Source organism: Phodopus roborovskii, unplaced genomic scaffold, assembly GCF_943737965.1.
Source record: "Phodopus roborovskii unplaced genomic scaffold, PHOROB, whole genome shotgun sequence".
In the NCBI taxonomy this organism is placed as follows: domain Eukaryota; kingdom Metazoa; phylum Chordata; class Mammalia; order Rodentia; family Cricetidae; genus Phodopus; species Phodopus roborovskii.
This window is the reverse complement of record NW_026126511.1, coordinates 34953814-34978925: the sequence shown is the minus strand read 5'-3', so window position 1 is coordinate 34978925 and position 25112 is coordinate 34953814. Positions and strand designations below refer to the sequence as shown.

General features: G+C 38.4%; 1 protein-coding gene across 1 annotated transcript in view; it reads left to right on the top strand.

The window, feature by feature from the left end:
* Positions 1–25112, top strand: part of Sugt1 (SGT1 homolog, MIS12 kinetochore complex assembly cochaperone) — a 36627-nt gene that overhangs the window by 6371 nt on the left and 5144 nt on the right. Inside the window, exons 3-11 of the mRNA XM_051195326.1 lie at positions 1997–2087; positions 3216–3285; positions 3872–3942; positions 6836–6889; positions 7323–7339; positions 10199–10230; positions 12205–12301; positions 13398–13505; positions 20505–20595. Of these exons, the coding sequence (XP_051051283.1) occupies positions 1997–2087; positions 3216–3285; positions 3872–3942; positions 6836–6889; positions 7323–7339; positions 10199–10230; positions 12205–12301; positions 13398–13505; positions 20505–20595 (631 nt within the window). The remainder of the gene's footprint in view (positions 1–1996; positions 2088–3215; positions 3286–3871; positions 3943–6835; positions 6890–7322; positions 7340–10198; positions 10231–12204; positions 12302–13397; positions 13506–20504; positions 20596–25112) is intronic.

Below are 25112 nucleotides of genomic sequence, written 5' to 3'. Positions count from 1 at the left end.
TGCTGTGACCCTTGAACACAGATCTTCGTGTTGTGGTGACCCTAACCATACAATTATTTTCGTAGCTACTTCTGTTGGGTCCAGCTGACTTGTCTGAACTGTACCTAAGAGGGGGAATGTGGATTGAGGAAAGAAATAGAAGATAGAGTTGGGAGGGCATCCAGTGAATACTGGGATCTGCTCTAAGTTTTTCTATTCCCCCAACCAATGATAAAAGGAACAAACAAACATAGTTACTTCCTTAATTCAGTAACCACACCTTAGATCAAACTTCTTATTGTCTGGTCTTGAGGATTCAGACATCTAGTAACCATACCTCAGATCAAGTATTCTGTTATCTGGTAAGATATCCAGTGACCACACCTTAGGCCAGACATGCTTAGACCATTAGGATTTAGCCCTTTAACCTTGAAATAGTAAGGATAGGCTTCAACTCTGACTTTAAGTCAAGATGAAACTGAGCTACTTTTGTGGGCCCCAACATACTTCGTAACTGTAATTTTGCTACTGTTCTGGATCGTCATGTAAATATGTGTTTGGCCCCCAAAGGGATTGTAGCCCATAGGTTAAGAATAGCTGTTCTAGTCAGATGAAGCAATAAATTTGAGGGACTACTAGTCAATTACTGTAGTTGAACATGAGCTGGGAGAGTAATAAGGTGTTAAAGGTGTAAGGATGTAGGGAGTCCTACCAAGAGCCTTGTGTGGAAGATCCTTTGCTTGGTGACAGTTGGAAAGCTTTGTGCAGAGACACATTCAAAGATCTAATGTTACTGATTGGAGTAATACTTTTAGTGTGTTTGAAGTAGTTGATTAGAGGTGTATTTTGGTGGAGTTTTTTTTTTTTTTTTTTTTTTTTTTTTGTTTGTTTGTTTTTTTCAGACAAGCTCTCATGTATACCAAGCTGGTCTGCACCTTGCTGTGTAGGTGACAAGGACCCTGAACTCCCATTTCTTTCTCCTGCCTCCACCTTGCGTTTGCCACTGCATCCAGTTTTGTAGATTCCAAGGGTTGACTACCAAGACTTTGTGTGTGCTCAGTGCTAAGCAAGCATTCAGCCAATCAAGCTATCTACCATCCTGGTTTTATGTTTATTTTTATTTTTTGTATACATTGGTTTTGGAAATCAGTAGAATAAAAACAAAGTCAGTGGTAAGTGGTATTTAAATGCATCTTTTATAAAAAACCAGTGTGTGGGTGCATTGAACAGAGAATCACTCTTTTTGTCTACACTTGGCATTGGCCTTGTTGACATGTGATGTTTTCTTGCATTGTTAATGGTCTGACTACTGTGACTACTATGACTACCCAGGGCAGTGAACGTTTTCATTTCTCTCGCTAACTCTTAATCAGTTATCTGGGGATTTTATCTGGGCTTTGAGCAGAATGTTGTAATCTATTTTATTCTTTTGGAATTGATAGGGAAGGTCAGTCCGCTGTACATTCACTCATTCTGTTAACTTCCGTGAACTCTAGATTTAACTTTTTTCCCCCAGTTTTTTGAGACAGCGTTTCTTTCTGTTTATCTTTGGAACCTGTCCTGAAACTTGCCTGTAGACCAGGCTGGTCTTGAACTCAACAGAAATCTGTCTGTCTCTGCCTGTCGAGTGCTGGGATTAAAGACTTATACCACTACCTGGCTAGATTTAACTTAAAGGTTTTTGTTTTGTTTTAAATTTTCTGTTTCTGTTTGTTTTGTTTTGAAGTTGGATACCTCAAATTCTATATGATATTTGGGCTTTCTCTAAATGAGGGATTCTGAGCTGGTCTATGTATATCAACAGCTCTTTTGGAATAAATGAGATGATATAATTACCATTTATTGAGCTTTTAAAGAGAGAAATAGTGATCCTTTTTACAGTGACAAGCTCTAAGCTTGTTTCCTTCCTTTTTTTTCTCTCTAGTAGTATGTGTTCACAGGTTATTTGACTTTATGTTTTCATTAGAATTTGATGCGTTTGAACATTATTTCCTGACCTACATGTTTGTATTTGTAGGAGCTGACTAAGGCTTTGGGACAGAATCCAGATGATGCACAGTATTACTGTCAGAGAGCTTACTGTCACATTCTTCTTGGGAAATACCGTGGTAATGTTTCTTACAAACTATTTTGTCAGTTTGTAGTTTACTTAAAAATTTTGCCCTCGTTAGGATGTTAAATTAGGGTTTGGGTTAGGTGTGTGGGTGTGTTCAAGTGTGCCTGTGCCTCTGGGAGTCAGAGGACATCCTTGGGTGTGCTTGGGTTTGCTGTCCATCTCTTTTAAAACAGAATGGCTCATTGGCCTGGAGCTCACCAGTTAGGTTAGACTGCTCATACCTGGTGGATAAGTTACCACACCTGGAGTTCTTCCATGGGGCTTAGGTCTTTGTGTTTATGAATGGAGGCTTTCCCTGGATGAGCCATCTCCCCAGTACCATCTTTGAGAATTTGTAACATGGATTTTCATGAAAGAAATGTGCTGAGTAACATTGATTTAACAGTTATGGATGTCTTTCCTTCAGTGGGTAGAGAATTTATGGAAATGGCTGTATTCATTGATGGATAGTACTTAATTTACTAATACACTATTCAAATTACATTCCTTTTGTTAGCAATTTTTAATAAAAATGAATGTATTTCTGAGTTATGTAACTTTAAAGAGTTGAGTGGGGGATTCAGAATTTTAAATATTGTTAATGAGAAAAAGAGATGACCTTTAGGATACAGATACTGATGACAGATGAACTGAAGGAAGAAAGCTAAGGGGGCTGGAAAGCGGCCTCAGTAGTTAAAGAATGGATACTGCTCTTTACAGAGGGCCTCATTCTGTTCCGCACTCAGGTCAGGCTGCGCACGGCTGCCAGTAACTCCAGCTCCAGTGGATATGATACCCTCTCCTAGCCTCCCTGGGACCTACACTCTGGACACACAGACAGGACACATACAGTTTAATAATAGGCCAAATATTAGACCACAGGAAGATATGAACTTACATTTTATCTTGGATTAGCTTCTCCTCACTTAAAACCATTCTCCAGCTTAAGAGGTTAAAAATAAAATACTGACATGTTTTACATTATTTATTTTATATGTCTGTGTGTGTCAGCTTGTATATGTCATAGTACACACATGGAGGACAGAGGACAACTGGAGTCCATTCTTATTCCGCCTGTGAGTTCTGGGCATTCAATTTAGGTTGTCAGTTTGACTAAACAACCTTACCTTTTTATATATAGATGGTATTGCTGATGTAAAGAAGTCTCTTGAACTCAATCCAAATAATCCTACTGCTATCCTGAGGAAAGGGTATGTAATAGAATCATGGGTTTGGACTATAGCCAGTCGATGTTGATTTGTTGAGTAAATTTGTTGTAAGCTATTTATGTATGTTGTAACGTTACAGTACTAACTAATGTTAGTATGTTAACTGAAGTAGGAGATAATGCATGACTTTAAAGTAGTGATGACTGGAGTAGCTGCAAAGTGTGGCTGGAGCTTATGGATGTTTTCTGTCAACAAAGCTAGGTAGCCACATGTAATAATAAACAAAAACTTGGTCTGCTTTGTATGTATTTAATAAGCACTGCTTATTTTCACAGATAAGCATGACTTAGTTAACTGAGAAAGTAATTCTTTTGAATAATTGTTTTGAAATGGGCATGTTTGTACAATTAAAATCGGAGTCATCTGAACTGAGTATTAAAATGGAATTTTAATGACCATTATACTAGATATTATAGTAGCTATTTAAAAAAAAAACCCTCTGGCTTATTAGCATATATCTGAAATTCTCCAATTTAGCATATGAAAGTAAAAAGTATGTTTATTTAGAAAGGTTATTTTCCATGACTTCTCATGTGTGTATTAATTTGTCTTTAATGTTCTCATATAGGATATGTGAATACCATGAAAAAGACTACGCTTCTGCTTTAGACACTTTTGTAGAAGGACAGAAATTAGATAGTAAGTATTAGAAATACATTTCATAAATGACTATCCTTTCTGGATCTTAAATACCATAGCTAAATTTTGTTAAGGTCTTGCTGTCCTTTTAATGATATTTCATGTTGATTTTTAGAATTTGAATTCACTTAAATTTTGATTAAATTGACCTTTCTTTAGCATTTTAATCACAGATAAACTTTGCCATTAAGGACCAAAATTAGGGTCTGGCAAGCAAGTTAGCTGTTAAAGCATTTAATGTGCAAGCAAGGGGACTAGAGTCTGTGTCCCTGGAACCCTTGAAGTGTTGGGATGGGATGGTGGCTTGCCTGATTTCAGTCTGGGAAGGCTGGGGCAGAGGGTTCCTGGAGCAAGTTGGCTATCCAAACTAGCCAGCTCTGTGATTGAGAGGACTTCCTCAAAGTATAGGAAGGACAATTGAGAAAGATTACTGACATCAGCTCAGACCTCCAAACATGCACATACATGTTCTGGCATACTACATACACATACATGAAAAGAAAGGGGAAGGAAGAAGCTACGAATTATATGTAAACATCCAATGTGCTTCCCTGCTAATTAATCTGGCTCAGAGGTTAAGATGAATGTTCTTCCAGAAGATCCAGGTTTGATTCCCAATATACATACACATGGTGGGTCACAATTGGCCTATAACCCCAGTTTCAGGGGATCCCACACCCTCTTCTGGCCTGTGAGGCCACTGGACACAAATAGAGTATACAGACATACATGCAGGCACTCACACACATAAAATAATAATATAAAAAAAAGTTTTTAAGTTACTCAGATTGCTAGAAGAGGAGGTTTTGCAGCAGAGTCTTCATATGGAGAAGTAAAGGGTAACTCTGAAAACCTTGTGAGATACAGAAATGGGAACTTCCTGTTTAAGATGGTGTCATGAATCCTAGACTGAACTTGAACTCATTATGAAGCTGAAGATGACCTTGACCTTGTGACCGACCTCCTGCCATTGGGAGTACTAAGATTACTGAAGGGCACCACTTTACTCAGTTTATGTGGTACTGGGGAATCAAAACCAGGGCTTCCTACAGAAATACATAGTTGTACTCTCAGAAAAAACTAATTTTGAGAGTATTATGCTTCTTCAAACTGCCATGATTTTGAGACGTGTGTGTGAACATAATACCAGGATCTGTTACATAAAGAAAGTGAGTGCTGGAAAGCTACTAGAAGGTAGATTTTAGAAACTTCATAATCCAAATTGTATTATTTTTTCCCCCTATGGTGGAGTAGTAACTGCAGCTCTTTAAAACAGGTTCTTAACTGGGAACAGTAGTGCTTCGGACGGGGACTTTTTCGAATGGCTGAGAGATTGGGTAGTCGTGACTAGTAGAAGGGGCCACTGAAGGTCTTGTGAGCAGCATCCTCTAGTGTACATGACTGTTCCCATGAGAAGTATCTGCTCCAAAATGTCAGTGTAATGAAATTGACAAGCCCTGCTGCTAAAGTGCTACATGTTTTAAAGTTTTACTCTGTAGTCCTTTACCATTGCTCTTCTACTGCCTGATTTCTCAGAAGAAAGGAGTTTGGGCTCCAGTATGCAAACAGAAGGTTTGACTTAGGAAGGCAGATCACTGTAACAGTAGCCTAACTGGACCCATGAATTCTGTAGCTCTTTGCAAATTTTAAGGAATCTAGTTGTTTAATACTGTGATGTATTCTTTGCCTTGTCCCTTCTTTGCTCTTGTATGGTAAGAGGCTTTTACTGCTTGTGTGAGTAATCTGTTATTTAAGACTAGTGTTTGAATATAATATTGAATATAATAGTTCCCCAGAAGAATATATTGCATGTGTGCCTAACATTTTTATAAGTTATGAATAGCTTAATTGCTTTTATAAATCAGGGAATTTAGAAATGTATGATTGAGCAGTGGCAGTGCATGCCTCTCATCCCAGTGCTTGGGAGGCAGAAGCAGGTGGATCTCTGAGAGTTCTGAGGCCAGTCTGGTCTACAGAGCTAGTTCCAGAAGAGCCAGGGCTACACAGAGAAACTCTGTCTTGAAAAAACAAAACAACAAAAGATATATTTTCAGATTTTATTTATCTATTTATCTATCTATCTATTTATTTATTTATTTACTTACTTACTTACTTACTTACTTCCAGAACAGGGTTTCTCTTTAACAACTCTGGCTGTCCTGGAACTTCACTCTAGATTTGGCTGGCCTCAGACTCACAGAGATCCTCCTGCCTCTGCTTCCCAGGTGCTAGAACTAAAGGTGTGTACCACCTCCACCCAGCTAAAAGCTTTTGTTCTGATCACTTAATATTTAGCACCTTTTACTAGGCATAGTAACAAGATATTGTTCTAGATCTTCAGAGGTAAATAATTTATTGATTTCATATTGCTGTTCTCTGTAACTATAGAGTTCACTGTGTATGTATGTTCAGTTTCATGGATACCATGGAGATGTGACAGTTTTCACCAAATTTCAAGTACTGAAGATAGACAAATCACAGAGGAAATGGTAAATAGTTGGTAGCTGCAAGATAACGTGATGAGAACTGATTTGGGAATCTGATTCATGTCTCCTTTGCCTTATGAGAGAGTTCCTTTAAGATCAGGGTAGTGGAAGAAATGGAGAAACTAGTGAGGTTGTCGTTAAAACTTTAATAGTTTTCTAGGATGAACAGCTCAGTGGAAAACCCATGGTTACATTAGACCTTTTAACACTATAGTTGCTGTACTCTCTGTTTGTACTCACCTTTTTTATTGACTGTTCAATTCCCAGCACCTACATGACTTCTAGCACAGTAGGTAGCTAGTAATATTTCTTGAATGAATATGTTACATTGTTCACATGAGGTATTTTACAGTCTTTTTTTTTTTTTTTTTTTTTTTTTTTTGTGTGTGTGTGTGTGTGTGTTCCAGGTGCAGATGCAAATTTTGCCATCTGGATTAAAAGATGCCAGGAGACTCAGAATGGTAAGTATAATGCAGAGGTTTCCACGGTCTTTTGTTTTAAAATAAATATTTCAAGTTTTGGAGTTTAAACATTTTATTTTTAATCTTTCTTTCTTGGCTCTATAGATCAAACCCATGGCCTTGTACATGTTGGGCCTAGTACATGTTGCTCTACCACTAAGTTACACTCCAGCACCAATAATAGACTCTTTCTGATTGACCCTCATTTTCAGGAAAATTTGATGGTTTTGCTTTGCCAATCATATTATGTTATTACCAGTAAAAGATAACCAAGGAATCTAAAGAAACTCCTGGATGCAAAACTGAAACAGTTTGCTTCATTATATATAAAGAATTCGCTTTCTTGATTGATGTGTTTGCTGTAGAAATCATGTCTGTAGCTTTGCCCACAAATGTACTGTTTGCTGAAAATGTGTCCTTTTTTGTTTTATAGGATCAGAATCTGAAGTGGTAAGTCCACTCATCTCTGATGTTCTACTGAGTCATGTTAAACTTAATGAATCAAATATACTTAAGCCAGGGCTTGGGATGAGCTCTTACAAATATTAAACAATTTCATTTAAATAATAGTTATCTGAAATAATTCATTTTGTTGAAAAAAACTACAAGTTATAGTCATGTAAAGTACTAGGTTGTCTTAATGAAGTGTGTATAATATAAGCTGATGGGGTTTTAGTGTGATCAGGGTGGTTTTTTCTTACCAGTATCTACAACTTATTAGGTTAATTAGTTGTCATATATAGAACTTTTTTTTAACCATATGTTTAAAGTATATTGGGAATGCTTTTATTTGTGTGGCTCATTCTTAATATTTGTTAATGTTTTGGACATGAGAATCTTAAATTACAGTGCCAGGGCTGCAGAGCGGACTTGGTAGCTAAAAGCACTTGCAGCTCTTCCTGGTGTCCGCATCGAGTAGCTCACAACCACTTGTAACTCTAGTTTCAGAGTGTTTGATGTTCTGTAGTACACATGTTCACATGTGGTGAGCAGACACTTATGCAGGCACACATACACAGAAATAAAACATGAATAAATCTTTAAAAAATTACCGTGTAGTTGTAAGGAAAAGTAACAAGATATTTGGTGACCTTAATTATTTTACATTTTTTATGTGTTTTTATCTGTGTGTATGTCCATGTGTGTGTATGGTATGTATGGAAGTCAGAAGGGACATCAGTTTCCATGGGGTGCTAGGAATTGGAGCTGGGTCCTCTGGAAGGATCAGTGTTTTTGACTGCTGAGCCATCTCTCCAAGCCACAATGGTTTGCTTAATTTTTTATCAGTTTAGACTTTCAAAGAATGCAGTTAAATTATGGCATGCTGTTTTAGTAGTAGTAGTTGTCACATACAAAGTCAGAAAAGAAAATCACTGAGTTGGGAAATGTATATATAACTCATTTTATGGATAATTACCTTTTTGAGAAGCTCATTCATCTTTTAAGAAATATTTCCATCTCCAGTTTCCAAAATTACATTGTGACATTGAGAAAACCACTTATTCTGAGAGATTTATTCATGTATAAACAATGGCTAACAGAGCTAATCCGCTTCATAACAGATTTCCTGGGAGCATTAGGCAATGCATGTGTATAGGTAAAGTTTAGAACAGCTTCCAAAATTGAAGCCCTGTTCATCCTTTTCTGAACTTCCATGTTGCCCTTTAATCCTAGGTGACTGGGTGGTAAATGAGGGACTGATTGGACAGGTCTTGATAGGTTGGCTTCTTAATTGGCCTGCTAATAGATTTTTGTTGGTCTGAGTTAGTGTGTGGGCCAGGCTCTTGCAATGACTGTGACCCGAGAAAAGTGACTTAAGGGAAGAAAGATTTATTTAGCTGCAGTGTTATTCATCTGGTTAGGGAAGATGAGTCAAAACATAGCAGCTTACATCAGGGGTGACCAGAGAAAAGGGGATGTGACTGGGCACCCAATATACCATCAGAAGCATTCGTTCCCAGTGACTGCTCCAGCTAGGCCCTGCCTCCCCCAGTGGTACCATCCACTACCTTTGGGATCTGAGGGTACTTTGTAACTAAACTGTTGAGCCTGTGAACAACAGAATGGCATTTGCATAATAAAATTTCCATTTGTCCAGTAATAAAGGATCATGGTTTTAGTGTGTCCTCTTATGCTTTTTTAAAGAATTTTTTTAATGTGCCTGAGTTTTTCCTAAGTATATGTGTATATGCACCACATGTGTACCTGGTACCCTTGGATGTCAGAAGTTGGCATTGGATCTCCTGGAATTGTAGTTTCAGATGTTTGTGGGCTGTCATATTGGTGCTGTAAACAGAACCTGGGTCTTGTGGATAGCAGCCAGTACTCTTTTAACTGCTTCAGCCCCAATTTAGTCTACTTTAGTCCTGGTTCCAGGCTAAATTGTAGTTTTGGTCAGTGTTTGTTTGCACTTGTTTCCTGTTGACTTCACACCTCTGGAATGGCTTTGCTTACTTCATTGGTTGCTTCCTTTTTTCATTTAGAGACAGTTCTGAGGCCACCCATAACTCCGGACATCGTCTTTACCTTTACATAGCTTTAACTAGTGAAGTTATATAGTTTATCAGTGCATGGATTATATAATTCTCATTTCCATGACTGGGAATGGTGACGCATCCTTATAATTACAGTACGTAGGAGGCAGAGGCAGGAGGATCAGGAGTTCAGCCAGCCTAGGCTATGAGTGAGACTTGCAAGAAGTAAGAGTCAATTTATTTCCTTATGGTCAGGGTATGTTGCAGAGATGTCTTAAATAGATTAAAATGTTCTTCTGAAGCTAGCCATTCAAGTGGTCCTTCATTGTTTAGAGCAGTATTTGATATCATAATTAAGCCTGAGGTTATACTCTCTTAAAAATGATCTTTCTTGAGGCAGAGTCTCATAGCCTTAGCTGCTCTTGAACTTGCTTTATCCCTCAGAATGACCTTGACCTCCTGCTCCTCTTTCTAGCTTCCAAGTGCTGGGATTACTGGTGTGTTCTGCCACCACATCAGGCTAAAAATGGTCTTCAAAATGCTAACCTGATCAGGTTTGAGTGTGTCTTATGACTGGATATACTACACAAATCAGTTTTCACAGTCATACTTGTAGAAAGTTTTGTTGTTTGTTGTGGCAGGGTCTAACTGTGTGAGTAAAGCTGGCCTGGAACTCCTTCTTCCAAGCATCCTGCCAAGTGTTAAGATCGCACATTACTATACCTTTTCTACATTAAAGAACCATAGTGCTAAGTGAATTAATAATACATGAGTTTTTAATGTAGTTGCTATACTAACATGTAAAAATCTTTATCTTTCACCTTGCCAAAATCAGTCTGCGTCTCAGAGAACTCAGTCAAAAATCAAGTAAGTGTTTCTTTGTTTTATAATGCGTCCCCTGGTAATGTATTTAAAGAGAAAGCTCTGGTTTCACAGAAGGCATAGCCATACCCTGTAATTCTAAATGTTTTCTAATTTTAAAAATTATGTTAATGTATTTATGAAAAATCATATTTTGAGGCTGTCTACTAATTAGTATTAACATTTAAATAAATTCAAATAGCTCTCATCTCTAAACTTGCTTAGCTTGGCTCCATATTATGTTGCCTCTCTGTATAATAAGAAGAGCTGCTTCCATGTAAGTTGATCCTGTTAAACATGCAAAGAAGCAGTAGGCCACACAGAATTGAAATTTGCTGTGCTGCTGCTGCTAGTGGCGATGGCATGTGTGTGTGCACATGAGAGAGGTACTGAGGATTGAACCAGCAAAGGCCTCATGCATGCTAGGCAAGTTCCATGTAGGTGAGTGGTTCACAGTGGAGATGTAGGACATATATAAGACCCTTGTCCTGCCTCTTATATTTGGATCAGTTTTTCTTTTTTATTTATTCATTTTTATTTTATGTGCATTGGTATTTTTCCGTGGATGTCAGATCCCCAGGAATTGAAGCTATAGACAGATGTGAGCTGCTATGTGGGTGCTGGGAATTGAACCCAGGTCCTCCAGCCTCGGATCAGTTTTTCATAGAAATGTTCTACATGAGTTCAAAGTTAGTATTGTAGTCACAATAATGAATAACAAGGCTCTGGCTTTGGCTTAGTAAAATGCTTGGCCTGTAAGCTTTGAGCACCTGAGTGTGCATTCCCATCACCCACATAAAAACAAAGTGTAATCTTGGCAGCACACATCTGTACTTCTAGTGGTGGGGAGATGGAGACAAGGGATCCCTGGAGCTCACTGGCCAGCCAGCTTGCCTAGCCATTTTGGGAACTCCAGGTCCAATGAGAAACCCGTTTCAGAAAATAAGGTAGGAAGCGTTGAAGAAGACATCCAAGCACTGGCCAACACACATATGCATGTACACTCAGCCATGTGCATACATGCATACAACATAACAAATTATTCACTAGCCATGTAGACAACTTGTATTTTTAAATTTATTGAGAAAATGTTTTATTATTTACTACTTTTTTAAATATCCAGACTGAAGTTTCCCCTCCCTTCTCCCATTCCCTCTGACCCTCTGTCTCCCTCCCCTCCCATCCACTCTTCCCTTTCAATTCAGGAAAGGTCAGGCCTGCCATGAAGTCAACCAAGCATGGTCTATTAAGTTGTAGTAAGACTAGGTACCTCCACCACTGGATGGGGCAACCCAGTATGAGGAAAGGGTTCTCAAAAGCTGACAGTTAATTAGAGACAGCCCCTCTTCCCACAAGAAGACCAAGTTACACAACTGTAACATATATGTAGAGAGCTTAGGTCAGTCCCATGCAGGCTCCCTGGTTGTTGGTTCAGTCTCTTTGAGCCCTGGTTAAACAACTTGTGTTCTTAAGACTATAACAGAAACGTGTGTGTTTGCTGTAGAACTTTGCACTGTTACTGTGGGGAATCTATGTAATTTGTACTCATTTGTTTCTTCTCCCTGTATTTGCCCCCATCTTCAGTGAGCAGAGCTTAGAGTAGTATTGACCCATGTTGACCTGTGTCTGCTGTATCACTGCTGCTGATTGATTCAGAAGCTGATTGCTTTATTTTCCTGAGCTAGCATTCTCAATCTTTTAGAAAAAAGAAAGGAGTTAGCATTAGGTGGTAACTGTTAAATTTCCCTCTTCTGTCTTAGCTTAAGAACAGCAGTATTAAGAAATTACAGGGTTTGTGTTGGCTGGAAAGACAGCTCTCTTCTGTCAGTGTAGTGATAGGAATTTAATTTTCCTGAAGTTGTTTACAGCTGCTTTGTTATTGTCTTCCTCAAGGTGGAGCTCTTGTTATTTATCAGTCTATTAATTTGGCAAACAACTTTAAGAAAATCAGAAATGATATGAATGTATTCCTTTAAATAGGTATGACTGGTATCAAACGGAATCTCAAGTAATCATTACACTTATGATCAAGAATATTCAGAAGAATGATGTAAATGTGGAATTTTCAGAAAAAGAGGTAATTAGACTTTGAACCATGTTAAAAACTGTCTATAAGTTTAGTATGTTGCAGAACATACCAGTTTATTAAATATATATACTCCATGTCTTCTTGAGATAATATGGAAAATACTAAATAGAATGGGAAGCATTCATTTGAAGTTTTTTCCCCTTTGAGACAGGGTTTCTCTGTCACAGCCTTAGCTGTGCAGGAACTTACTTTGTAGACCAGACTGGCCTCAACTCACAGAGATCCCCTGAGTGCTGGGATTAAAGGAGTGTGCCACCAACACCCAACTCATTTTGAAGATTTAAAAAATTTGAACCGTGTAGCCATGACTGGCCTTGAACCTGTTAGAGAACTCCTGCCTCTGCCTCTGGAGTGTATGTCACTGTGCATGTACTGCACATGGCAAACTTATGCCACCATCACTAGTGGGCTTGTATGTGCATCTTCTGCTAGGTTTGCCTGGTAAAGCCAAACTGGGTTGAGATTATTAAGGTCCATGCTTACTAGTATAGAGATTTAAGAGCAGTGGTGTGGTAGAATTAACAATGTACACATGAATAGGCATTTTTAAAATTATATGCTCTATTACTTTGTTCTTATGTATTACATTTTCTTGATTTAAATGTTTAGCATGTGTATTTAGATCTGTAATTAATACTATGCCATTTGGTGTTCTGTATATGAGAATCTAAATGAGAGATGCCATGTGGAGAAAAACAAAACAAAAAAAAAAAAACCCAAAAAAAAAACTCTTTTGAAGTACCTAAATCTGACATTCCAGAGATGGTGAGGTGGCTTAGTGGCTAAAGGCATCTTTTGTCAAGCCTGACAATCTGAGTTCAATCCTGGGGTTCCACATGGTAGAAGGAGAACACAAACTCCTGAAACTTGTCATATGACCTCCACATGAATAATGTGGCAGGTGTAGGGGTATGCATGCATACAAGCACAGATGCACACGCACACACGTGTGCACACATATACACACTAAAAACATTCTGTGTTGAATTCTTAATCTGAAGCATTGCTGAAATTTGTATTTATATTAAATATTTACTCTTTAATGTGCATTTACAAAATATGATGCCAACTTTGTTTTCATTAGTTGTCTGCTTTGGTGAAACTCCCTTCTGGAGAAGATTACAATTTGAAACTGAGGTTGCTTCACCCTGTAGTCCCTGAACAGAGCACATTTAAAGTACTTTCAACAAAGGTAAGCATGTTGAAAAAAATGTAATATAGAAATAGTAGTATCTGCAAAACATACTGGTAGATGAAGTCGTCCAGGTAGCATAGGCTTGCAGCCCCCACGCCCAGTGTGTTAAGGATCAGACTCAGGGCTTTGTGTATGCTAGGCAAGTACTGTCCCAAAGGTCTACATCCCAGACCTTGTGGGATGTAAACATACTATAAAGTAAATAAGAAAGTTTTTGTTCATAAATTTTAAAATTACATTTAAAACTTTTAATTTTGTGTGTGTATGTGGATATATGAATGCCATGGTGGGCTAGGTAGAGATATAGGACAGCTTGTGGGAATTTGTTCTCTTCTACTATGTGGGTCCGGGGGATCAAAGTCAGCTTGCCAGGCTTGGTTGCAGGTGCCTTTACTGGCTGATTCATCTCACTGGCCCAAGAACAATTACTTTTTAGTGTTAGGTAGAGTTTGTTGTTGTTTTATTACAGTGTAACATCTTCTTAGCTTATGTGGTTGTTGGGGTGACTGTTAATGTACGTTAATACTTTTGAAGAAAGGTTTCTATTTAATATAGACATATCCATCCCTCCTGTTTAGTTAATGTGTTAGGCTTCTCTGTATATGAGTGTACAGGTTGGAGATTGAGGTAAGGTGTCTTTTTTTCTGTTGCGCTTCATCTTATTTTTTATAATAGGGTCTTAGACTATACCAAAGCTCCCGTTTTGTTTAGATTGACAGGTCATCGAGCCTCTGGAATCTGCCTGTTTCTGTCCTATTAGCTCTGGGATTAAGGACAAATGACACAGCTGCATTTTCTGTGGGTGATGGGGATCTAAGTTTGTGTCCTCATGCATACAGAGCAAATACCTTAGCATTTATTTTTATTTTTAAAATTGTGTGTGTGTGTGTGTGTGTGTGTGTGTTTGTATTGGGGTACATGCACATGAGTACAGGTGCCTAAAGAGGCCAGAGGCTGTGGATCCCTTTGGAAGTGGAGTTACAGGTTGTTGTGAGCCCCAGGTGCTGGAAACATCTGCTCGAACAGTTTATACTTTTTGCCACTGAGCCATCTCTCTACTTCTAACCAGCCTCTTATTTGATACTCATGAATTTGTCAGTGGGGTCTGTTTTGATATACAAATACTTAGTCTTATATGATTTATAACGAAGAACTATAAGGATGAGTCTCCATTTTCTTATTTTTATTAGTTTAGCTGAATTTAGGTTATTTTATTAAGAAGAAATGATGAAATTATAGTTGGTTGTATATTTTAGATTCCTGTATATTTTACAAAACAAGAATACACAATGGAATTTGTTTTCAGAGTATTTTAAGATTCCAAAGAGGAAGGAAGTCGTATAATATCACTTAGTAGAAAATATAAAATTGAATATAAAAATTGGAGGGTATGGTGATTCATACCTGTAATCCCAGCATCCAGAAGACTAGGGTGTGAGGATTGATGTGAGCTTGAGGCAAGCCTGGGCATAGAATGATTTTCAGGGCAGCACCGGTTAGAGTGAGACCCTCCCTTTAAAAAAAGAAAGAAAAATAAAGTAAAATGTGTGTGTGCAACCCAAAATAAAGAGAAAGATGTATCCTTTAAAAAATGTCTGGCTTGTCAGGAGCAAAGCTGGTTAGTAATGAGGCAGCTCTGTAGATGATACAGAGTGAGAAGCCAGTATTTGGTTTTTGTATTTTTTTTTTTTTGTTGTTGTTGTTGTTGTTTGTTTTTGTTTTTTTCTTTTCCTGACAGGGTTTCTGTGTGTATCCTTGGAGCAACTTGCTCGGTATACCAGTCTGGTCTTGAACTCACAGAGATCCACATGCCTCTTGTTTCCTGAGTGCTGACCCAACCAGTATTTCCAATGCTGGTTCTAGCCACAGAGAGTTACATTTGCTTAATAATAGAATTTTAAGCAGTTGGCCACAAAAACTGGGGGGATATGAGAGAGGTGGTGAGGAAATGGTGAGTTTGACATTGTTTGCCTTTTGTTAATCACATTTTAGTTGTTTGGGTTTTTAAGTCCAGGGCTGACCTCAAAGTTCTCCTGCTTTGGCCTTTAGAAGGCCGAAATTCAGATACTGTCCTGTGTTGTTATGCCTCCCCTCCATTCTCTTCCCCAACATTGAATGTAGGCCTTGTGCAAGCTCACAGATACTCGACCACTTAAGTATATTCCCAGCCCATGAGATTCTTACTGCATGTCCATTTGAAGTAATTTAAGTAAGAATTGATTTCTGCAGGAAATGACTTAAGAACTTGTATTTCACATGTTTGACACATAAATGCAGTTTGTATTTCAGGTAAGCTGAATAATTTTTTAGCATAAATATGCTCCCAGTATTTGCTAATTAGTAGGGGAAGAATCTGAATTGGAGTCTCATATTAACCCTGTAGAGTAGAGTCAATGTTTTATTCTTAGTTTACATAGGGAAAGAAAACAGGCTCGTGGGCTTTAAATGATTTCCCCAAATATACACTACAGTAAATAATTGTTCACTGGGCAGGAGGCAGAGGCAGGTCTTGTCTACATAGTGAGTTCCAGGACAGCCATAGCTATGTAGAGAGACCCTGGTTCAAAAAAACAATAAATTGTATTGGCCCAAGATACATATTTTAATTCTGACCTCCAGCTAAGGCTAGTAGTACTTTACTAGAATCTTCTTTGTTCTGAATGGAAGAACTAATGTTGTATTCTAAAGCAGGGCTTTTTGAACCATTATGACCCTGGCCATATATAGATATATAAATCAAACATTTTACTGGTGGTAAATTTTAAAGGAATAGATTTAAAAACAATTCTTTGGTTATACATAGAACCTTGCTTTAATAAATTGTAAAGATAAAAACAAATTGAAGGTAGGTGTTCTTATTTGCTTTTGCATGGAGAATTAAGACTCGATGCATAGAACATCTTAGATATTTTCTAGAGTTGTTTGATCGTTTGGCTTTGTAACCATCAGTTCTGAGAATACTGCTTCACACAGAATGACAAGCACTTTTGGGGTCATTTCAGAAAGTGTTGAAAATTCTGTCCTAATCCCAAATCCAAATTTATTGAATGATTTATTTGTTTTTAATGAAATTCAAGTTGGTATCTCAAACACCAATTTAATAATAAAATCCAAAGATAGAGTAGCTTGATTCTTACATGTTGGGCTATAACAGTAGGAATATATTAAAGTCTTTTTTTTCCCCTGTAATTAAGCCATTTTGTTTCTGTATTTTAAATTCAGAAAACGTGTGTGCACTAAAATTATTACAGTTTATAACATACACTAGTCTTGAATCTCAGCTGAGGTGTTTTCAGATAGTATTCAGTTGGTGTTGTATGTTATGCCAGCATGCACAGGGCTGCCTAAATGCCTTGAACTTTTTACATATTTGGTTTTGAAGTAACGTTTGGTTGTTCATTGCTGTTGCCGAAGCTTTTGTGGCTCCTGGATTCAGTTATACAGCTGGATATGGGGTTGAGAGACCTACAGTTAGAAGAGGTTGTGTCTTGATCCTGAAATCAACTTGTTTTGCTTATGTAGTAACTATTAGACTACTGTGTTTTATAGAAAATACATTGATTTTTTTTTTCATAATTATGTATCTTTAGGGAAATAGTGAAATCTTGGATCATTTCTCTTTTTCAAACAGCAGAGGGAGGCAGTGTTATAGACAGTAATTCTAGGGAGATGGTTCAGTGGGTAAAGAGCTAACCACACAAATGTGAGGACCCAGATTTCTAGAACCTATATAAAGTCAGGTGGCTGTGGTGGCTGCTTATGCTTCTCAGCGCGCAGGAGGTAGGGAATCCCCAGAGCTAGCTGACTTGTCAGACTAGCTAAAATGCTGTGTTTTCAGTTCAGTGAGAGACCCTACCTCCAGATAAAAGGTGGAGAGTGATGGAGAAGACACCTGATGTCACCTTTGTGCACATGTGCTCTTGCTCATGTGTGTGCGCATACACACACACTCACTCTGCATGCAAATATATAAATATACATATATACAGTAATCTCAGGTGATTCTGTTAAGTAAGCTAAGCATATAGTGAGTGCTAAATAAATGCTACTATTACTCTCATAATTTGGATTTTTATTCTAGCTAGAAACAATACATGCAGACCGTAGGATAACTGGAAAAGTATGCAAAGGCACTGAGGGGGTAAAACCTTGGTGACATTTTAGCATCTTCCTAAGATCTTTCCAACAGAACATGCATAGTAATCACTGATGATATTTTAACATGCATTCCTCTGCATAACCAGCTATTTCTCAGTGTGCATGATGTACACTGGAATGTTGTTGCTCTAAGGCAGAGTCTTCAAGAAGAGTATTATGAAATAAGGATTTTGGTGGAAAGTCATTACATATAACAGGAAGGAAGAACCAAAGTTTTGTCTTGTATATAATATATTGCCCTGACTCAGTCTTGACACTTGGTAAATATTAGAATTAAGCAGTTAGAAGAGGTGAGGAGAGCCACCTTTCTGTAAATTGCCCTCTGACCTATACATGGTTATGCGCACCCTACCACCCACATTATTAAGTGATTCATTGTAAGAATACAGGTAGATAGATTATCGAGTCTGCTCACAGGGGAACTGAGCTATTGCTCTAAGGCAAAGGGATTTGATACACTAATTGACTGCAGAGAGCAGAGTAAGAGAATGCTGGGCATGCTTCCTCCTGAAGACAAAGAACTAGTTGCTAAATGCAACCATGAAGCAATGGTTTGCAAAAGGTTGCTGGGAAACTGCCACTGCTCTTCAGGTCCCAAGAAAGAGCCTTCTACCACCAGCCTATAGTGGTTGTGTCCCTGAATGCCACGATTGCTTAGGAGTAGTGTTGGAGGAATTGTCTTCCCCAGGGAAGAATTAAGAAGTTCTCTTATAGAGAGTCCTCAGAGTTGGATGGTGGTATTTAATGTTGGGAACTGATGGCCCAGCACAATGTGGGTTCTTACAGATGACTTGTAGATACTGTTTTAAAATACAGTAGGTAGTATCTTCAAAGCCTTTTCTATGCATTTTGAAAAAAATATTTAAGTTAACTAGCAAAGTTTTAGGATAATTGTGTGGTGCGGTGGGATGCATGAACATGTGTGTGTGTGTGTTAAGGCCAAGTCAGCATCTGGTGTCTTCCTCAAGTCACCTTTTCAGACAGGGTCTGTCACTGAACCTGAAGCTCGTTGATTGGCTAGATTAGTTGACCAGCAAACCTCAAGGATCCCCACTCCCTGTCTCTAGCTCATTAGCTCAGGGGCTACATTTGTACACGGTGCTGGGGATATGAATTCGGTGCCTTAGGCTTGTGGAGCAAGCATCTTACCACCTGAGCCATCTCAGACTTTTTCTCTCCTCCTCTTCCTGCTCCTTTTTTACTTTCTTCTCCTCCCCCTCTGCCTCCTCTCCCTCCTCTTCCTTTCTTCATCCTCCTCCTTCAAGATTTCTTTGTGTAGCAGCTATGGCTGTTCTATAAGACCAGCCTGGTCTTGAGCTCACAGAGATCTGCCTGCTTCTGCTGAATGCTGGGATTAAAGGGCATGTACCACCACTGCCCATCATCTTCTCAAACTTGTGAGGAAAATTTACTTAAATAAAAATAAGTTGGCTTAGTAACGGTTACAATGAAAACATTTCTGGAACTGGGCAAGTAATTCTAGAATTATCTACCAGAATCCTCAAGACTTTGGCTTCTTATTTAAAAGTATATACAAATTGAAAATGAAGTGTAAAAAGGAAGTCATAGAAAATTAGTTCTCCCCACCTTGCCTTAGATGGTTTATTGCATGCATGCTTCGTGGTGCTGTCTTAGTGATGGATTAAATTAAATTCAAGTTCAGGTCAGTCTGTTTTAGGATGTTGCTAAGAGATTGGCTTTATAAAGACCACTTTGTTCATCTGCCACACATGCTCAGGCTACAGTAGCTTTCAGTAAATGTGAGTGCTAGTATGTGCTGTTCTTCAGGTAAAACTAGGGATGTAGTATATGGATTTGATGGGAGTCATTAGTTAACCAAGCTAGACTTTGTATACAATCTTTGGTCACACAGTGCCCTGTTTGACTTGATTGAAGAGTAACTAGTACTCTTAATCTCTGTGCCTGTGTTTGGTACCCAGCACTCCTACCTGGCTGCTCACAACTGCCTGAAACTTCAGCTCCAGGGGAGTAGGCTCCCTCTTTTGTCCTCTGAAGGCACTGCACACACGTGCATACATAAAACTAAAAAATAAAAGTAAAAAATTTTAAATGTGTATACCCTAAAAGCAATTGTATAAAATGATCTGCAAGCTATGTATCTATAATTATCTGAAACATAAATGAATCTGTTTTAGCTTTTGCCCTAATCCCAAGACATTATTTAAAAGCAAAACCCTTCTGAAGCAAGTGAAACACACACATTAATGTAGGGTTGAGAACAGGGTGTCTCAGGTGGCACTACTGACATTTGTTTGGTCTGTATAAATCTGTTGAAGGGGTTGTTAGAATCTCGAGTCTATTCTCACTGGGTGTCTGTATCCCTTTCATTTACTAGCCTTGGGTCAAAGACCAGTGTCTGTTGTTATTGTCAAATGTTCCTTGAATGGCAGAATCGTCCTGTCCTCTTTAAGAACAATAAAGCATTTAGATTGGGACAGGACAAAACCTATTTGGAGAGAGCACTCAAATGCACACATGCATATGGAGGTCAGAAGTCAATTCTCTCCTCTCCATACGGGCTCCGTGAGCTGTCTGGCTTAGCAGCAAGCACCTTTACTCACTGGGCCCTCTCATTGGCCCGAATTTCTAGACTTAATTTTAACTTATATGATATGTATTGTTTGTTGAAGGTTAAAATTTTAAGAGTAGAAGCAAAATAAATGTTTCATAATTCTTCAGATTTAACTTTGTATAATTTAAGCATACTGTCAAAGACACTATTCTTATAAAATTTTGATGATTTAAGAAAATTGCATTTGTACTGTTTTATGTATCTTACATTGGGTAATGGATTTTATTTATTTATTTATCCTTCAGATTGAAATTAAAATGAAAAAGCCAGAGGCTGTGAGATGGGAAAAGCTAGAGGGGCAAGGTGATGAGCCCACACCAAAACAGTTCACAGCAGGTTTGTATTTTGGCCTTGTTGAGGTTTAAGTTCATTGTGTAGTTGAAATTAAATAATAATGAGCATTCTCCCTACTTCATTATTTATGAGGAAAGATACTTTGAATATAATAAAGTTATTCTAATTCCTGAAGCTTGAATACAGACAAAGGTGGTAAAGCTCAGGAGTTGGAGTTGTGAGCTGCCTGTTGTACTACAGTAAGATGGTTTGCCTTGCTGAGTGTCCCCTCCCTCCCCTCTTCCCCCTTTATTCCTTTCTCACTCAGATCCAGGACTTTTCACAGAGTAGGGCATTTGGACTATTTCTGTTACTAATATAGAGATGGGCACAAACCAGTAAAGGAATGCATAGAAGAGGAGACAACCAGGGTTGGTTACATTTATATAAATTATATAAATCTCTTTGTGTTGAAGTCCATCCTAAGCATATATAACCAGCAGATAAGCATCTTTTACTAGTGGAATAATTAATCTGCGGGACACTCTTAGAACTGCAACCTTAGATTGTATTTAAGTGTAATTGCCTCATTACTGAATAGGGAGAAATTTCTCTTTGTTATTTAATGCTCTGCTCTGGTGGCTGAAACACGCCAACGATGTGTCTTGTCTGTTTTCAGATTTTGCCCCTTTTATAGTAGAAAACACTTTTGTTTGTAACAACTTTTAGGAAGTTGGTTACCAGCAGATCCAGTGTGTGTGGGTATATGTGAATTAATTTCATGTACATATAGAAGTTACAAGAATAAAATTTCTTTTCCCAGTGATAGAATTTAAATTAGTCTGTAGCAAAAATAGCAAAACCAGGAGAGACAGCAACAGATGACTTCTTATTGCTACTTCAAAGGCCATCTCATCTCTTGGGACTGACTCCTAGAGGTTTGGGGCTGAGTTTTTTTTTTTTTTTTTAAATAGTGAACAACTATACAATACAGTGCTCATATAATAGGCAGCCCGGTATTATTTCTTCCCTTTTACAGGCTCAGGTCACCTAGTAGATTTGTGGAAGACTAATTGCAGGGATGCAGAGTGTGGGTGTGTTTCTGGTAATTCGCTGCTTCCTGTGGGACACATTCACCAAAAATGTAGGTGATCTCTGCTGTCATAGTCGTCTGGCAAAGTGAATGAGCAAGAACCCAGTGGTTCGCCTACTGTCTTCAATTATTCAAGTTTTCTGAGTCTGTGTGTGTGTGTGTGTGTGTGTGTGTGTGTGTGTGTGTGTGTGTGTAAGATTTTTGTGAACTGAATCCCTTAGAAATTCAGATGCTTTCCCTTCTGTTGTGTTTTGTGAGGAATTAATATGCTTGTCAGATTCTGTGTACTGCAAGCTGGAAACTGTAGATAAGGGCAAGTCACTTAACCTATCCGGGCCAGCGTTCTTATCTGTTGAGTAGAGATTAAAACTTCATTCCCATTCTTCCTTGGAGTCAGCATTAGAATTAATTAAATCCATGTTCCCTGCTCCTTAACCATGTCATCTGCTTTTTATTTATTTATTTATTTTTTGGGGCTACCAGTGAAAATGTAGAAAGACAGCATTTCCAATAGAGAGGAAAGTGACATTTAGGACATTTAAAGGACATTTAGGACATCACATACATACATACATACATACATACATACATACATACATACATACACACACACACACACACACACCCTCTGAATAAAACTGCACTATGTCTTCCTGGATTTTGTTTTGATGAAGGATGGGTAAATACAAAGTAGGTTTATGCCAGGCAGTGGTGGTGCACGCCTGTCATCCCTGCACTTGGGAGGCAGAGGCAGGTGAATCTCTTGAGTTTGGGGGCAGTTTGGTCTACAGGGTGAGTTGTAGGACAGCCAGGGCTACACTGAGAAACTGAACAAAAAAAGAAAGAAAGAAAGAGTGTTTATGTGCTGGTGAAATGAAAGCACAGGAAACAGTGAATGTTTGTTTAGTAGTTTCTCAACTAGTTTTAGAAAGGGGTTGTAGAAAGTCCTTACTGGAGAAGGACCATTTGGATTGGTGTTACTGTGTTCCAGTGTGATGGGGAAACTTGGAATCAGTTTTTTTTTTAAAGCATTGTAAGTTGTACTGTCCCCTATAGTAGCTTCTGGCTATTGACTACTTGAAGTAGGATTAGTCTGCATTGAGATGTAAAATGCATGCCCAGTTTTTAAGACTATATAAATATATATATATAAAGTACACACACACACACACATATATATACACACACATATATATATACACACACACACATATACATATATGGATCATAATGTGTTTTAGTGTTTTTCAGCTGACTTCAAGTTGAAATAATATTCTTTCTTGCTATGTTAAATCTCTCATTCATATATATATATATATATATATATATGGTCTAGCCATTTTTATTTTGTGTAGGAAACTACACAATTCATTTCTGATAGTACAAATTCTTTCACTTGCCACCTTCTTCTTTTTCTTGCCATTCATTAATATAAAATTTTTTGGTGTGTAAATGAGATAGGGTCTTTGTAAATTCCATGTCAATTTAATAAATTTATTTATTTTACATCCAGGTTGTAGTTTCCCAATCATCCCGCCCCTCAACTCCCCGATCCACTCCCCTGCTGTCTTCCATGAGTATCAACAAAACATGGCATATCAAGTTACAGGAAGACTAAGCACCTCCCTGGGTATTGAGGCTGGGAAAGGTAAAAGAGTCAGAGACAGCTCCTGTTCCCACTGTTAGGAGTCCTACAAGAAGACCAAGCTACACATGCAAACGGACGTTTCCTGTTCCAACTGCCCAGTCCCAAATAAGTGACTCAGGCTAAATATTAATTATAAATTAACCCATATTCCTATCTGAACGTTGCCACATGACTTACGGCTTGTTACCTCGTTTTTACACATGGCTTTTGCTTGGTGGCTGCCTTATGTCTCTGACGCTGTCCTTCTTCCCTCTCTTAGTTTGGTTTTTCTGCCTAACCTTATCCTGCCTGCCTGGCTGTTGGTCAGTCATCTTCTTTATTAAATCAGCCAGAGCATCAGTGTACAGGAATATTTCACAGCATACACAACTTTAGCATGTATGCCGAGTGACCTCATCAGTCCCATGCAGGCTCTGTCCCTGGTTGTTCAGTCTCTGTGAGCCCCTATGAGCCCAGGGCTAGTGAGATGGTGCAGCGGGTGAAGGTGTTTGTTGCCAAGCTTTATAGCAGAGTTTAATTCTGAGGACCACCTCCCCCAAGTAAATAAATAAATGCATGAGGGTTTGTTGCATATTGTTTGTATACCATGTGTGTGCATCGTTAGTGTGGAAGACAGAACAGTGTACTGTATCCAATGGAACTGGAGTTAGGACAGTTGTGAGCTGCCATGTGGATGCTTGAAATTAAACTCAGGTCCTTTGCAATAGCAGCAAGTGCTGTTAACTGCTGAGCCATCCCCCCCAGTTCCCAATAAATGTAATTTTTAAAAGAAACGTATCTGAGTTCCTTTTAATAACCTAGTACTAAAACTGTTACTCTGTGTGTGTGTGTGTGTGTGTGTGTGTGTGTGTGTGTGCGCATTACTGTAGTTTAATTAGATGATAAACAGAGCTAGATCTTCATTTCCTTGGTCTTACAGCCTCCCTTGAGTTGTTGAGCCAGTACTTTTTGTATTTACGTAGCCTCTATCCTAATAGATACACAAATTCTGTTGTTTTCTGTATTATGTAGAGAACTATTTGTGTTGTTATTTTCAGGTAGTATATTAAGATGTAGGTCAAGTGGGTTATTATTCAGCATTCAGGGCTTAATATTTTTTTTTTTTTTCTCATTTTATGTGCTTTGATGTTTTGCCTGCATGTATGTCTGTGTGAGGGAGTCAGATCCCCTGGAACTGGAGTTATAGAGAGTTGTGAGCTGCTGTGTGCTAGGAATTGAACTCAGGACCTCTGGAAGAGCAACCAGTGCTTTTAACTGCTGAGCCATCTCTCCAGCCCCATGAAATTGCTTAATTACTTAATTTTTTTCCTCTCTCTTTCCCTCCCTTCCTTTTTTTTTTTTTTTTTTTTTTTTCCCCTCTTCAAGATATGGTTTCTCTGTGTAGCTTTGGAGCCTGTCCTAGAACTCGCTCTGTAGACCATGCTGGCCTCAAACAGAGCATCTGCCTCCTGAGTGCTGGGATTAAATGTGTGCACCACCACTGCTGGGGAATGTTTTCTATTGAAGTAATCTAACTTTGTGTGTGTGCATACGTGTTTGTGAGTGTGTGTGTGTACACAGGAGATAGAATAATAGCTCCCTATGTGACAGTTGGTTTGATTTTTCAGAGCATTTCTACTTTGAAACATACCTAAGTATTTTGTAGAAAAGCTATACTTACAGTGTTAAAATCTTGAGAGATGAGTTGGAGAGATGATTCAGTGGTTTAGCACACTGGCTGTACTCATAGAAGACTCAGCCTTGGTACCCAGCACTCACATCAGGCACCTCACAATTACCTGTAACTCCAGTTCCAGGGGATCTGACACCTTCTGGCGCAGGCACTTACTTGCACATACA